This window comes from Colletotrichum jinshuiense, chromosome 5, assembly GCF_051148585.1.
Source record: "Colletotrichum jinshuiense chromosome 5, complete sequence".
NCBI classification, from domain to species: domain Eukaryota; kingdom Fungi; phylum Ascomycota; class Sordariomycetes; order Glomerellales; family Glomerellaceae; genus Colletotrichum; species Colletotrichum jinshuiense.
In genome coordinates, this window is record NC_139312.1 from 4,778,762 (window position 1) to 4,792,770 (window position 14,009).

Below are 14,009 nucleotides of genomic sequence, written 5' to 3' on the forward strand. Positions count from 1 at the left end.
TAAGAGCACGGGCTTCTTGTCACTGTTGGGCAAGGACTCTGGTATGGTGGACACCGGGCTGACATCGAGTCATTTGGTCGAAGACTGGTTAGGTTGATGAATCGGTGCGGAAGCACGACATTAGGTCACGTGATGATAAGAAAGGTCAATAAACAACAAGAGGTCCTACAACGGGTGGACCGACACGCCAAGGGCAATCCTAACATCAGGACCAACCTCAGAGCGTCAGTCCTGGACACATCACAGAAATCACGGATTAGTATATAACGGCGTACAGAGCAAATGGATTACTTCCTATAGATCTTCAGCAATCAACTTGTGGTGCATTTTTTTATGACTTTGAATATCCTTTATTCATGACATCACTTATCTACGTGCGACCTTGTTGAACGTACGACTGATTGCCGTGTCTTCTGAAGTAGATCTAGCATAACGGCTCACAGCACCTGAAGGTACACGAGCGAGGTGCGTTTTCGATGAGGACACGCTACCGCTAAGAAAGCTGGATATATCATGCCAAGCCCCCGTATCTGCAGATCGGTCGGGTTAATCACGCGAATGCAGCAGTCAGCAGCGGCCAGGCGAGGAAAGCGAGTGATCCGACCACACAACTGAACGAGATAATTGATTTGCGTTTTAAAACGAAATCTAGACTTGCAAGTCGCCCTGCACTTACTTAAGCTTTGCAATAAACTCGCCGACTTTATCTGTCCCGTAGACAGGGACTCAAACTAAGCGCCTTTTGTCGGTCATATTTAACTAGAGTATTCGCCAGCCAGTCAGTGATTCGGAGAATTGCTATCAGCAGCCAGGCCATATCCACTTCGTCTTTTCGCCGCCGGCCAACTGCCGACCGCCACTAGTTATACACCCCTAAGCACTCTGCTGCGCCGGTTTGTTGCCGTTGCCGAACTACAATTCTAGCCGGTTATGGCAAAAACTCTATTCCACATTACGAGGTGGCTTGGGTACAAACGGGGAGGGCGATTTGGAGCCACTGCTAAAGTTCTTGTGCTTGGGGAGCCCTCGGACGGTCTTCACGACGTCAGAATCCTCGTGGTTAAGCAGTCATCATTGACGCACTTTTTTATCTTAGCAATAAAGCCAGTATTGACTCCGAAACATCACGGTGAAATTACGAACACCTAATGCAGCCAAAAACGACGGCGGATGAGCTGGTTTGGTTGTGGCTCCTTGCGCTTCATCGTATCTAGCACCTTGTGAATGCGCGAGAGACGGTATATGGCAGAGCGACAATCGGGGTTAGTAAGAGGCGGGCGCTGGCGGGCGTAGTCAATTTATTTCTAGTTAGCAAAATATTATATGACAGCATCGCTGACAAGAGCGGCTACTTCACGTAACATAACAGCCATGTACTGCGAGATAGTGGCAAGGTGCCAGGCATAAAATATGGATTTAGATACACTTGGCATCACAGGATACCCATACTGGTGATAGCGCAAAGACATCAATTTAAATAATCCCAAACTGCATATCTGTGTGTGGAATAGAAAGGAGAGTAGGAAGGGTAGCTGCAGGAGCAGTAATGAAGATATTGCTCTTGGCAGCCCGGAGGTGGAAACTGCGGGCTCCGCGGCCGCGGCCGCTGCCGTCTGCTGCTGACTGTCTGGTTGTATTTTGACTGGGCAATCCAACAAATACATCATTATTCAAAATTACTCGCGAGTAAATGAAAAGTAGATGGTTCATCCGAAGCTGTACCTCCTCCTCTTGGCTTGCCCCTCCCAAGAAGTCCATAACTCCAGATCTTTTTCCGGCTTGGCAACCCAAGTTATACGACAAGCCTAATTGGGTAATTGAGTTCATCCTAAGTTATACGACCGACCCAATTGGGTACTTGGGTGGTGTGCGGTGTAGCTGTATAAAGCAGCACAGGAGCTAACGAGACTAGACCATAGTTATTACCAAAGCTTTTGCGTTGTGGCGCAGTTCGTTGTCCTGACCCGTTCGGGACACAATCGGAATCTTATGCCGCATTAAAAGAATTACGGTTTCAATTCCCGTGGGTTGCGACAACGTTAGCTGAAGCCCTACACTGTCTAGGTAAGTTTCGGCCAGGCCATCATTCCAGCTGCAGGGTGCACTGCGTAGCCTGGAGCTTCTCTATATTATACCAACGAAGTGAAAATTAAGACTTGTCACAGTATAGCATGAGGACAAGTATTTGAAGGGGAGATATGTTGTTACGATCGGCACAATCATAGAAGAGGGCACACATAGCGGCATAGACAAAATCGTATCAATGTGGTAAATGCGGCGGCATTTTCTTTCTCTCTTCAGTAAGAAAATCCGTTATGTATTGGAACGGTGTGGGGCAACAGTCTGTACACCCTGATCTTGGTTTGGTTTTTTCTTTTTTCTTTTTTTCTTCTGTTATATTATCTCGTTGGGATCTACGTGCCCGTGGTTTTAAGTTTGATCAACGACTTAGGCTTAGAGCACAATCATGGACAACGGACATGGCTAATTTTGTCATCATCGATTAGAAATGCTCTGGGTCCAACCGGGGAGTGCACAGATGTTTTCTTTTGTGCTTTGTTTCTACATTACTTTTAGAGATCCTGGTTAGGGGTGCATCTTCTCCTCCAGTAACAAGCCCCTCCATGATCCACGTCACGTTAGGCGGACTGATCAGCCAGCGACGCAGGAGCAAAAGTCTCTAGTGGCCTCGGCAGGCCAGGCTACTTCGTTATGCAGTCGCGAGGTTAAACGGCCGAGAGCTACTCACCTGAACAAAGCCAGCTTGCAGCCGTAGGGACCCCTGTTTACGAACTTATATTGAGCTTCGAGTGGTGTTTTGGTGTTTTCCCAAGTCACCTCGACTCCTCCAGAGTCATCCCCCCACCCCCCCCCCCCCCCCCGCTTACGCGCACAATGTCAACACGGAACACTAGTCCTCCAGCGTCCAGGCAAGAATACCTGCTTTTACCACTGATTAAGGCCTCTTTTCTCTCTTAGAGGCCATGAACAGTGACCTTGTCCAAGATCACTCTGCTTATGTCTAGCGAGGCGTCAACGGTAATATGGAAGTAGCAGCCTCGGTTAACCAGGCTGCTTGTTTTATAATCACGAAGTTATGACTAGTGATGGCTAGCTACTTGCACAATCGGGCTCATCCTATAGCAGTAAAAACCCTGATTAAGAACTCCTGTTCAAGTTTTGAGGCTTGCGCAACGTTTTCCCTTGTGCACCCCGACTGAAAGCCATCAACCACCTGCCCAGACACTTTCACTAGATCAAATTACATATTACGAGGGCTAAGAAAAGTAAATAAAGATCGGAACCGCCGAGGAAGAAGTCCTTCAAATTAGTAAAAACTCTTTCATAGTATAACCAGGCCGTAATATTCTCTTCGTGTTATATACAAACTCCCTAGTTACTTGAGAGTGTTTTACTAAACTTTAACAGGATTGTTCTTCCGTTACAATGCTAGAGAAGAAGTGAATACGAGTCATAAGCAGAGGGATTTCAGGGGTCAAGAGCATATGCAAGCCAATTATTAAATTTAAAGTAATAAAAAAATGAAGTTTTTTTTAGTCTTAGTTGTGAAAGATTCTGTTATACTAACAGAATGTGAAGAATACCGTATGATCCAACTATAAAATACATCTTTTATCCATCACCCTCAACATTTCTTCTTCACCACCCTTCTCATTCACTTACCAATCCACTCTTTACTTCACTTGCCTATCAACATCGATTCATTCGCTCAATAACTCTATCAAAGTCAACACGATTATCACGATGAAGTTCTCCACCGCTCTTGTTACTCTCGCCACTCTGGCCACCACCGTCTTCTCTACGGCCATAAGCCCCCCCGACAACGGAGCTGCGGGAGCCATTAACATGGACTTCAAAGACGACGCGCCCCTCGACTTCTCGAAGCTCGAAGCCCGTCAGTCCGGCGGCTGCATCAGCCACATCCTCCCCCTCCTGAGGATCAACCGCAACAACCGCCGTGACATTCAGGGTGACATTGACGGCCGCCGCTCTTTCGAGTGGAACCCGAACCTCAACATCCGCGCCATCATCGACTTCTCGTCCACGACGACCCAAAACCGTCAGCTACGCTACGAAATTACCAACCGATCTCAGATCTTTGGCGCGGCTCTCATTTTCAGCAACTATCTGGACACCAACATTGGCACGCCTAGAGAGACGATCAGAGTGCCAATTGGCCGCGCTACGGGCATGTCTCTGAGGCCTACTCCGACTGTCGCTTCCGGATGCGTCCTTCTCCCACGTATGGACGGCACTTGGTACGTGCAGCTGGAGTAAATCACTCCTGATGCATGGACCCGAGCCGGGTGGTAGTCAACATAAGTATCCCAGACAATCTTCAATCCGCGCCTAAAAAGACAGGAACGGTTCAGACAAGCATGAACACAAAAGTAGAACATTACTAGCAACGAACAACGGGAGGAAAATGTTGGATTGTAGGAATTTCTGATGAAATAGAGTGTGGGGCTCACACCTGGGCAATGTACTGTACATCAGAATGTTCCACCCGGCTATAGCGAAAGAGACGTAGGGTTGGGAGGACAGTCAGATATATCCATACCAATGCACTACCTTTCCTATCAACTGGCCTATACTATCGAGTCACGAATATGTCTTATTGGGAATGTCCCCCATACCTCCCTTCCTCTCTGGGTGTTGCAGATCCGGGACGGTGGTCACAAGCACTCCGTCGCGGCATTATGAACTCTCAACACGGCTCACAACATCACATACAACCATATCCAACTGGAGAACTAGGGATCCCGTCCTCTCTCCCATAGATAAGCCAGTGAGGGACGGCTTGTGTAGAGGAGCGGGACCCCCTGCTGACTAACCCGTTGACCGTTTCAGTCTGTCGGCCGGACGGCCGTATGGCGCCGACCGTTTGCCCGTTCGTTTTTTTACAAAAATGACCACAACTCCCGCCTTCGCTCGACACCACGCCGCCACACCCCTCTAGTTTCTGCCCTTGCTCTTTATAGCCTTTCTCTTTCTCTCACGCCTCCCCTGTTCTCGACCGGAGACACGCCACATCCAGGCCAGACACTGGGTTAAGCAGGGATGTGCTGAACTCTTCAACCTGCAATGGGAGGAGCCCTTGGAGGGACAAAGTCTTGCGATTTATGAAGAGTAAGAGCTGCTGACCAGTACAAAGCTGCTGTTGTTCCTCAACCAAGCTTCACACAGCGCTCTGTACGTCCTGTCGGTGACTTCGAAAGTCTGGAGGATAACCTTTAGCTTGCGACTCGAAAATAATCGACATCTCCTTGGCCATCCTTGAGACCAAGGACCCGCTTGCCATAATCCGCGACCCTTCTTTATATAAACGAGGCACGCTGCGGCCACTGTGTAGGAGACCGACCCCAGTAATGTGAGGTCTTTTATGATTTTTGACCTCCAACCAGCCGTTCAAAATATCTACATCAACGACTTGGTCGAGTCGGATGATCTCCGTGCCAGACGTTCTGACGTTGGCCCCACTTCCGGCGGAATCGGGGTCTTGTTGCTCAACAATATCCACGTACAGCACCATGTAGAGCACGCAGATTAAGACACTTATGACGTCGAGTATCGTCACGACTCTAGTAGTGCGAAAGTATTGAAGAACCTGCGCTGCGTAGTACAAGCAGTGTCTTGCTCTGCCGACGTTATGCGGTATAATGTCTAACATTTCAGACCGGGCGTTGCTGTGACCTACGTCTGTCGTCTTCCATTTGCTGTAGGGGTAGAGTAGCCGCAATGGCGTAAATGAGCAAATGGCAAGAACTCGAGAGAGCAAGGCGAAGTCATTCGAGTTGGTGCCGGCGTCCGTTTCGTGCAACACCTGAGAGCATCCTACTTGCGACAAAGCATCGAAGGCTTTCTGAGAGAGCATTGTCACCATGCCTGGAGCTAGACCCGGTTGACTAGCAGTATTGCCAACAGAGCCAAGTCCCATAGCTCGCATCAAATCGCTCTCAGCAGCTTGCTGCACGAAGGCCGAGAGCAGTATTGTAGATTTAGCCGGTTGGTTCAGACTCGCCGGCACTACATCGCCGAGACCGACGCGTGCAAGTAGAGCGCAAATAGTTGATGAAGGCTGCGGTGGTAGCGGGAGAAGGTGCCACTGCTCGTAACTTGATGACCAGTGCGGATCAGCTGTGGGTACCGGAGTTTGCAGCTCAGCAATTGAGAGCAGAGGAGGAAACATGAAGAATGTCGCCTGGAGACACTCGGACGCTTTTTGTGTAAGTTCGTAGCCGAGGGTGGGTTCAGTGAAGATGACTTACTCCAAATGAAGTGAATGATCCGGCGTTTGGCTTCGGCTTGTATCCACTGGAACCATGCGTGGTTCACGTCTTCGGCGGATGTATGCGTGTGCATCAAAGTGCCCTCTCGAGACAGCAATTGGCGACAAAGGGTGACGAGGATGTTCCGGTAGAACTGCATCTCGACGATAACGTTCCACTCGCCCGAGAGCCACAGGTTTTGGTGAAACAACAATAGGGATTGTACACAGGTCAAGACGTCAGTGCTCGATAGCTCTCGAATCTGCAATGGATTGAATGTCGTATCAGCACGACATCATAAGGAATAGTTCAAGAGTGGGCCTTACATCTATTTTCAGCATGTACTGGGCAAGTCGCTGTAGTAGAATAACATGATCTTGATTGTGGTGCGCTAAGGAGTACCGACTGCCGAGACACACCACGCTGAGCACCAGTTGCCACGTCTCGGGCGAGGCCTGAAATGTCGGAACGTGTAACAAAGGCATCCGCGGATGAAAGTGCTCAAAATACAATTGCATGTATGTATCAAGGTGTCGCAGAGATGGGAAGTTGGTGTCGAGCCCTTGGGCTTCATGCTGTGGCAGTCGGGCTTTGATGGCTTGGATCATGTATGTCCGCGTTTCTGCTGTCACAGGAGGTACATGAGGAATGTGCTCAGCGATCAGGATGTCTTCTTCTTCCGCTGTCAGGTTGTCTGGTCCAGGAGAGACCTCAACGGCTTCCACACCTACTCTTGGTTGGCCATCCGCAGATTCACCGGCGGCAGCCAGAGCGGTGGCTCCGAAGCAGAAGTCTGTCGATGTCCCAGCTCCAAAAGAAGGCACTGGCGAGAACGGAAACTGGAATTGGGCAGGGTTCAAGAAGGCGTCCCATGGGAGGTCTGGCTCGAGCGAGGGTTGGTCCGAGACACAAGACTGCGAAGTCATAGACTGCGAGTGCTGACGAGGCGGAGAAAGGGCTGCGGATATGTCGCCATCGGCTGCAGGCTGTGCAATGAGGATAGTCTCGTCGTCGCCAGAACTTGGTTGGTATAAGCAGCGACGACCTTTGTTTGTACAGTTCGTACAAGGTGCCGGCCTGCGGCCATCGCAGCGTTGCTTAGCTCTGGCGCAGGCTTCGCACGCACGACGTTGATCTCGTGAGAAATGAACATCATCGTTTTGCGTCCATTCAGCGAGTACTGCAGTGCCATGTGTGCGGATATGCCGTTTCAACGTGTCCCTTTTTCCCGCTTAAAGTCAGTCACAGGTGTCACGCGAGATATAATGAACACAGGCTGTGCAAGGCACGGAGAATGCCCACCTCCGAGAGAATGGTCTCTTGCAGATACTGCATGTGTGAGAACGACGGCCGGAGTGGCGGTCCAGATGTCGATTTAGATGCTCGCGCCGACGGAAGGTCTGCCCGCATTCGGGACACGGCAGTGATGCGGAGGAGGATGGGGGGTCATTGCCGTCACCGACGCCGTCAGCAGCGCCATCGTTATCGGTACTGCTGCCTCGGTTGGCAATTGCGGAGGCACGCGATCGCATGTTGAATGATGTAGTGAAGTGTGAAATTGCTGTATGTGTGCGGAGCAAGACGGGGAATGTTTGGGGTTGCGTAATCTCGGGGCGGCGGCGGCGGGGGGTGGCTGCGGCGGCGGAGTCGGAGTGGGGGTGGGGAAGTGAGAGAATCGCGGCGGGGGTGGAGGGATGCCGAGGAGTAACTCCCGTCTTGCACTCCACTGACCGCCACCGCAACTCGCGAATGTTGAGTAGATGAGATACACTTCGCCAGCTCAATCAAGCGCAACCACATTTACCTCCATTACTTCCATAGATCAAATTGCCTCACGCGTGTCTAGAAGTCGTTACAGCTGAGACGTCATGGTGGGCGTTCTGGCGCAAACTGGCCGTGATCTATCTTGTTTGTACCATAATAATTTTGCAATATTCAAAAGAGCATATCCGATGCACCCAGTTGGAGTTCAGTCACCTTGGAATCAGTCTCCTCCTCGATGGCTTGCGTAGCTGGGCTTACATCCACCTTCCACGGCTTGATTGGCGCCTCATCGTGCAAACACCAGATCACCTTCTTCGGCTCTCCCAGAAGTTTCGACACCTGCACCGCGAACTGCGCCGCCGATCCATCAAACGGTCGCCCATTCAAGTTCGCTCGCCCAGCTATTGCCTGAATGAGCACGTCTGGCTGCGGCTGCATCGTCTTCAATATTCCATCGTATCCACCCAGATGCCCGTTCCACAGCAGCGTCCTGCCCTCTCCGAGCAGGAGGTTGTACATCAGCTGCCCTCCGTCAAAGTGGGACATGCATTCCCTCGCCGGACCGTTGATGTAGTCGACGAAAGAGCGCATGCCCGAGTCCATGGCGTCGCGAGGCATGTGGTCGCTGAGCTTGAGGAGGCCATATTTCATGCCGAATGTGATATCCAGTGTGCAAGCGTACTGGCTTGCTCCCCCAATGTACTCCTTGCCTGTATCCATGATCGCAGGCACATCAGCATGTGAGCTAGAAGGCATCAGACAGTGCAATGAAGGCCAGACATGGACGGAAGCCGCTGCCAATCTCGCATCTGGAGCCGCAGGAGCACCTGGTGGCCCAGGAGCGATATCAACCTCACCACGAGCCGCAGCTTGACGACAATCGAGAGGAAAAAGAGGGATGCGCTCGCCACCAGATACTGGGATCAACTGGTCTTCGGGCACTCCAGCTGACCGCAGGACGTTGATAGCTTCGCCGTTGGCGACAACGTGCGCCCCGGTTTTAATTGCGATCTTATCGGCACCAGGAAGACTGAAAGACATCTAGTGAGCCGGATTTGTGTATGAATCGACTTGATTGTAATGATAGGGAGGTGTGACACTCACTGGTCAAAATGTGCGTGGGAGATGAAAATGTAATCCGCTTCAGCCACATCGTCGATAGCCAACACTTTGGGCAGAACATCTGGGCGCTCCAGCCATGCGTCCAAGAAGATGACGAGACCGTTGGCTTTCACACGAAACGTGGTAGCACCTGGGTGATTGATGAGCCTTACGAACCTTAGCGGAGCAGTCAAGAGACACTGAACGTTGTAGTAACTTACCGAACCACTCGATTGTTGCATCCATGCTGAAGTTTTTGCCAGTCATCATCGCGAAATGGAGAAGAAAGCAAGTTATAGTTTAGATTGACATGGCTTCGTCTGGATCGAACTTGAATCATCCACCTAAATATAGCCAGGTTGAAGCTGGAGACCCTCCAGAGACCAAGCCCGGGGACCCCCACAACTCCGCACCGCCAGACTAACTTGTCCAACACTCCGGCCCTTCCTAAAACTATTCCGTCCAACGCCGTCTTTGCAACTACCTATGTACCTTTCAGAATCCTGTCAAAAAGCCGTGTCCAGCCTTCGTCTCTGGCCTGTGCCATTGATCCTCGCCCCCCGCATTCAGGACTTCCGGGGCTATGTGAGCCCCTTGCATCCCTTCTTCAGGGCAGGACACTCAATCTAAACCCACCCCCGCGGGGTAGGATCAGGCGACTGTCGGCCAGTCCTCCTCACCATGGGCCATGATTCAAGCACAAAAGAACTCTCCTTAATACACAATACGACACTGTAAGGACATGCCGAAAACACGGTGCCATTCCTCCCAGTGACGAAGCGGCGGGGTTCCCCGTTTGCTGCGGAGAATGCTCAACAACACACCTAATGAGTGCTCGCTCCTAGGGTATCCATCATCAAGGCGAGTTTCCGATTATTGACGGTAAAGCAATACTGCAAATCCATCGATCCGCTACATCCACAAAATCCATCGCGATTGTCAGCACATTGGCTCAATTACTAGATACAGATCTCTTACGTGCACTACTTCTCATGCGATACATAGTCTACTTTTACTTCGGCTTTCAAGCCCACAGTCTCCAAGGCTGAAACCAACCATCCCATCGCGGTCATAGCCATTCCGATTAAACTGATCATCATCTTGCCCGATACCGTCGTCAAGTCCATCGTAGTTACGGTCTCACTGGCCTTCACCATCTTGAATGCGCGCGTGTACATCTCTGCGTCGAATGTGCGTACCAGAGCGGCAAGCTCTCCATCGGACGGCACGACCTGCTCGAATATTGCTTGGTGAAAAAGATCGACAAGATTGCCGGCATCAGTTAGTGCCTGGTTTGCACCCATGCCTCGACCCGGCGTCATGGGATGCACGGCGTCACCAAGGAGGATCACTCGCGAATTCTTGTCGATACCGTTTCGCCAATCCGTCTTGGGCTTGACGGAGCTGGTCACAAGGCCCGTCCGGACAAAGTCTGTCGCCGATTGCATGATAAGCTCCAAAGGTTTGCCGTAGCCCAGGTCGTTTCGTACGTAATCTATAAGGTGAGGAACAATTTTCTGAGGATCCGAACCGGCCTTCGCTATCAAATCGTCACCCCGAGCTCTGGGTATGAGGATTGACCAGAACAACGTGTATGACTCTGCGGCGCCGGTACCAAGGTCCTTCTTGGGGTCATAAACGGATGCAAATCCAGTAGCATCCGTGCCGCCCAAGAACATCACCGAGCCAGATTTGACGAGCGACTCGGGTAGTTCATCGCGTACAGATCGTGAAATGATCCCGCGAGACTGGATCAAGGTCTGGGTCTGTAGCTTGATCTTGTTCTCGAGGCCAACCTGCCGGTTGACCTTGCTGCCGCTGCCGTCTGATGCGATAAGAATGTCAGCATCCTGTGAAGCCTGGCCGTCGAAATGCAGCTGCACGCCGCGTCGATCTCCCGGCATGAGCTCGAAGCGCGTGAAGGTATGGTCGAAGTGAACCCGCCCTTGAACGAGCAACGGCTGCAGGAGAGCACCACGCAGTCCGTGTCTGGGTATGGCCCGACTCTTGGGATACAACTTGAGATCGCCCAGGCCTAGCCGAACCGCAAAAGTGTCGGGATCAACAACCGCAGGCGCTGCCGCTTGATCACCGGCCCACACCTCGCGGATCGAGGACCAAAGTTCACGGTCGGACACTGTCTTCAGAGCGTTTAGGCCGTTGGCACTGATGCGGAGCTGATACCCGCCACGCTCTGAGTCGAATGCAATCGTGTCGCGTTCGAAGACCTGGACATCAAATCTCTCGGCTGGGTCCTTCAGTAAGCCGTTGGCGACGGAAAGTCCAGAGATGCCTGCACCAATGATGGCGACTCGGATTTTGCGATGATTCCCCCCTTCGTGGGGAAGAAATTTGGACGAGGCCATGGTGGGTGGCTTTTTTTGGTTAAAGTGATTGATAGGTTTATATGCACAACAATCAACCGCGAAAGTTTGAATGAAGAGAAAAGGAGTTCTCCCCGTCTTGAAAGCCTCGAAGTCCGTCCGATATATCACTTGTGCCCAGAGGGCCCGTGTTGTGACCATGCAATGTTGGTCTGGAGGGGCGGCCAACACCACGACCACACCGGAATACCCCGCAATGCGGAGGCGTCCGTACGAAGGAACCTTGTACGGCGTATATTTTTCCCACTGTAAAAGCACCCAACGGACGGGAGATTGTGTGTCGAACGTGGTGTATGTCTACTGCCGCCAACATCCAGCTCATCTGACATCTTGAGAAACACAACAGCCATGGCAACAATCAACATTTCAGGAATAGCCATACCCCGCCTATCCTTCGGTCTTGGGTCACTGATGTCATGGGCACCCGGCCATTCTCACCCACTTCCTACGGACAGCAGCGTCGAAGTTCAACAAGCGATCGACGCTGGCTTCCGCCACTTTAATACTGGTGATCTCTACACCAACAACGACAGCCTTGCGAAAGTCCTCCGCCGCAGCAATCTCAAACGCTCCGAGATCTTCCTATCTCTCAAGATCAACACCTACGCATCTCTAGGATGTCGAGGCCGCGATCACATGATCCAGACCGTAAAGGAAGAGATCAAGCGGTTTGAGATATTAGAAGGCTATGTTGACATCCTGCAGCTGCACTTCCCGCCTCGCGGTTACGCTGGGAACATGACCAATCGCGAAACATGGCGTGTGATGGAAGACCTCAAGGATCAGGGAGTTGCTCGCATTATTGGCGTGTCGAACTGGTATGTTTTTGATAATACAACAATATGGTTGGTACAACTAGATCGAGGCTCATGAGCGCGACTTTATAGGACCTTGCCTGATTACAATGACATCTTCAACGCCAGCGACCTCAAGCACCCTCCGCAGCTCAATGAATACGAATTGAATCCGTTCTTGCTGTCTAGTCCCAAGGTCCGGGAACTCCACGAGTTCGAAGTCAAGCACAATATTGTCCCAATGAGTATGACTACCGTCCTGCCAAGCCATCGGGGAATAAATCCTCCAAGCTGACAGCCGCGCAGACTACGGGTTTTTGACAGCCATCAGCGGCCGCTTGCCTAGTGAATACAGCAAAGCATTGCTGCAGAAGTTGCAAGAGCAGTCGAAGCAGACGAATCTGTCGACAGCTGATCTGCTGCTCAGCTGGGCATACTACCGACTTGGCGGCATTGTCGTGACATCTACATCGAAGGCAGACCGCGCCAAGAAGACCTTCGAGCTCCTTTCGGCTGAGGAAGCGCCTGTTAACGGCGACATCTACGAGGAGATGGAGAAGGCGGCAGCGCTAGACGGTCCCGAAGGTAAGGTATTCTATGGCCATCCTCACATGGAGAAAGCTCGCCGGGAAAATATGAGTCCTCAGAAGTAGGATAGCAAGCAGTAATTATCGATATCTATCAGTTTAAGATGGCAGCTGGGACGCCATATCCTATATAGCCATTATATCACAAGTGAGCCTCCAAATCATCGTAATAGCTGCTGATCGACACGTTTGGCTCCAGATACGTCTTGTACTATTCTCACTTGATTCACAAAACTCTCGCAATACGCCTTCCACCCTGAGTTTCTACTCCGCATTCTTCTACAAGAGAGTTCAACCACCCCACCGCCACTTTCCATGAGAGTTTCGGCACCCCACCACATTCTGCAATATCACCAGGGTTTCCCCACGCCCTCATTCTCTTAAGAACCATACGTTGCAAGCTTCGTCTACTGTGTGAATTCCGAAAAGACCTCTCCAAGCGACAATTGACATGTCTCTGCTTGTGCTCTTTGGGTCTCTCATACTTCTCGCTATTAGCTGGCTGCTCAAACACATTCATTCATATCTTTCACTCCCTGGAGCGTACATGCCCGCACTCGCCAGATGGATTGACGCATGGTACATCTGGAAAATCTGGCAGGGCAAGTATGAGGCATACAACATCGAAGCACACAGGAATGGCTGTTCAGTAAAGAAAAACAAACAATATGGTAGGGTAATTAGTAAAAGGATAAAGAGTGAGAAGTGAAGGCGTACAACGCGCTTTGTAACTCAATTTCCAGAGCACTGTTGCGGGACCGAGGCCCGGGAACGGCTTTTGGTCACACCGAGGACCCCCAACCGGTTATCCGGAAGCTCCATAGAAACTGCGCCGGCCGTTAGCCACATCGGATTTTTCTTGAGGCTGATCTGGGCAGCCGCTGCAGACTTACGCGCAGAGCGCGCGCGCAACCTGCTACTTAATTCCCCAGCCTTAGATAGACAAGTCTTGTTGAATGAAACGAGTTATGCGAAGGAGTACGCTTGGGTGGCTGAAAAGCAGCAATTGTGGCTGGGGAACATTGGAATGGCGAATCAGATGGTCTGGATCAGGAGCATCACATTACGCGCTCCATTTACGATTCCACG

At 51.2% G+C, this 14,009-nt stretch overlaps 4 protein-coding genes across 4 annotated transcripts; 2 read left to right on the forward strand and 2 right to left on the reverse strand.

The window, feature by feature from the left end:
* Positions 1-3,765: 3,765 nt before the first annotated feature.
* On the forward strand, positions 3,766-4,299 carry EsH8_V_001136 (uncharacterized protein; the record flags this gene model as incomplete). Its single annotated transcript, XM_083273652.1, has 1 exon — positions 3,766-4,299. One exon carries the CDS (start codon positions 3,766-3,768, stop codon positions 4,297-4,299), a length of 534 nt encoding a protein of 177 aa, XP_083126367.1.
* Positions 4,300-8,225: 3,926 nt separating this feature from the next.
* On the reverse strand, positions 8,226-9,425 carry EsH8_V_001137 (MBL fold metallo-hydrolase; the record flags this gene model as incomplete). Its single annotated transcript, XM_083273653.1, has 3 exons — positions 8,226-9,084; positions 9,159-9,306; positions 9,377-9,425. The coding sequence occupies 3 exons, from the start codon at positions 9,423-9,425 to the stop codon at positions 8,226-8,228; spliced, it is 1,056 nt and encodes a 351-aa protein (XP_083126368.1).
* A 713-nt stretch (positions 9,426-10,138) lies between these two features.
* On the reverse strand, positions 10,139-11,521 carry EsH8_V_001138 (uncharacterized protein; the record flags this gene model as incomplete). Its single annotated transcript, XM_083273654.1, has 1 exon — positions 10,139-11,521. The coding sequence occupies one exon, from the start codon at positions 11,519-11,521 to the stop codon at positions 10,139-10,141; it is 1,383 nt and encodes a 460-aa protein (XP_083126369.1).
* A 366-nt stretch (positions 11,522-11,887) lies between these two features.
* Positions 11,888-12,986, forward strand: EsH8_V_001139 (uncharacterized protein; the record flags this gene model as incomplete). The annotated part of the gene is made up of 3 exons (XM_083273655.1): positions 11,888-12,357; positions 12,427-12,578; positions 12,640-12,986. 3 exons carry the CDS (start codon positions 11,888-11,890, stop codon positions 12,984-12,986), a joined length of 969 nt encoding a protein of 322 aa, XP_083126370.1.
* Positions 12,987-14,009: the final 1,023 nt, after the last annotated feature.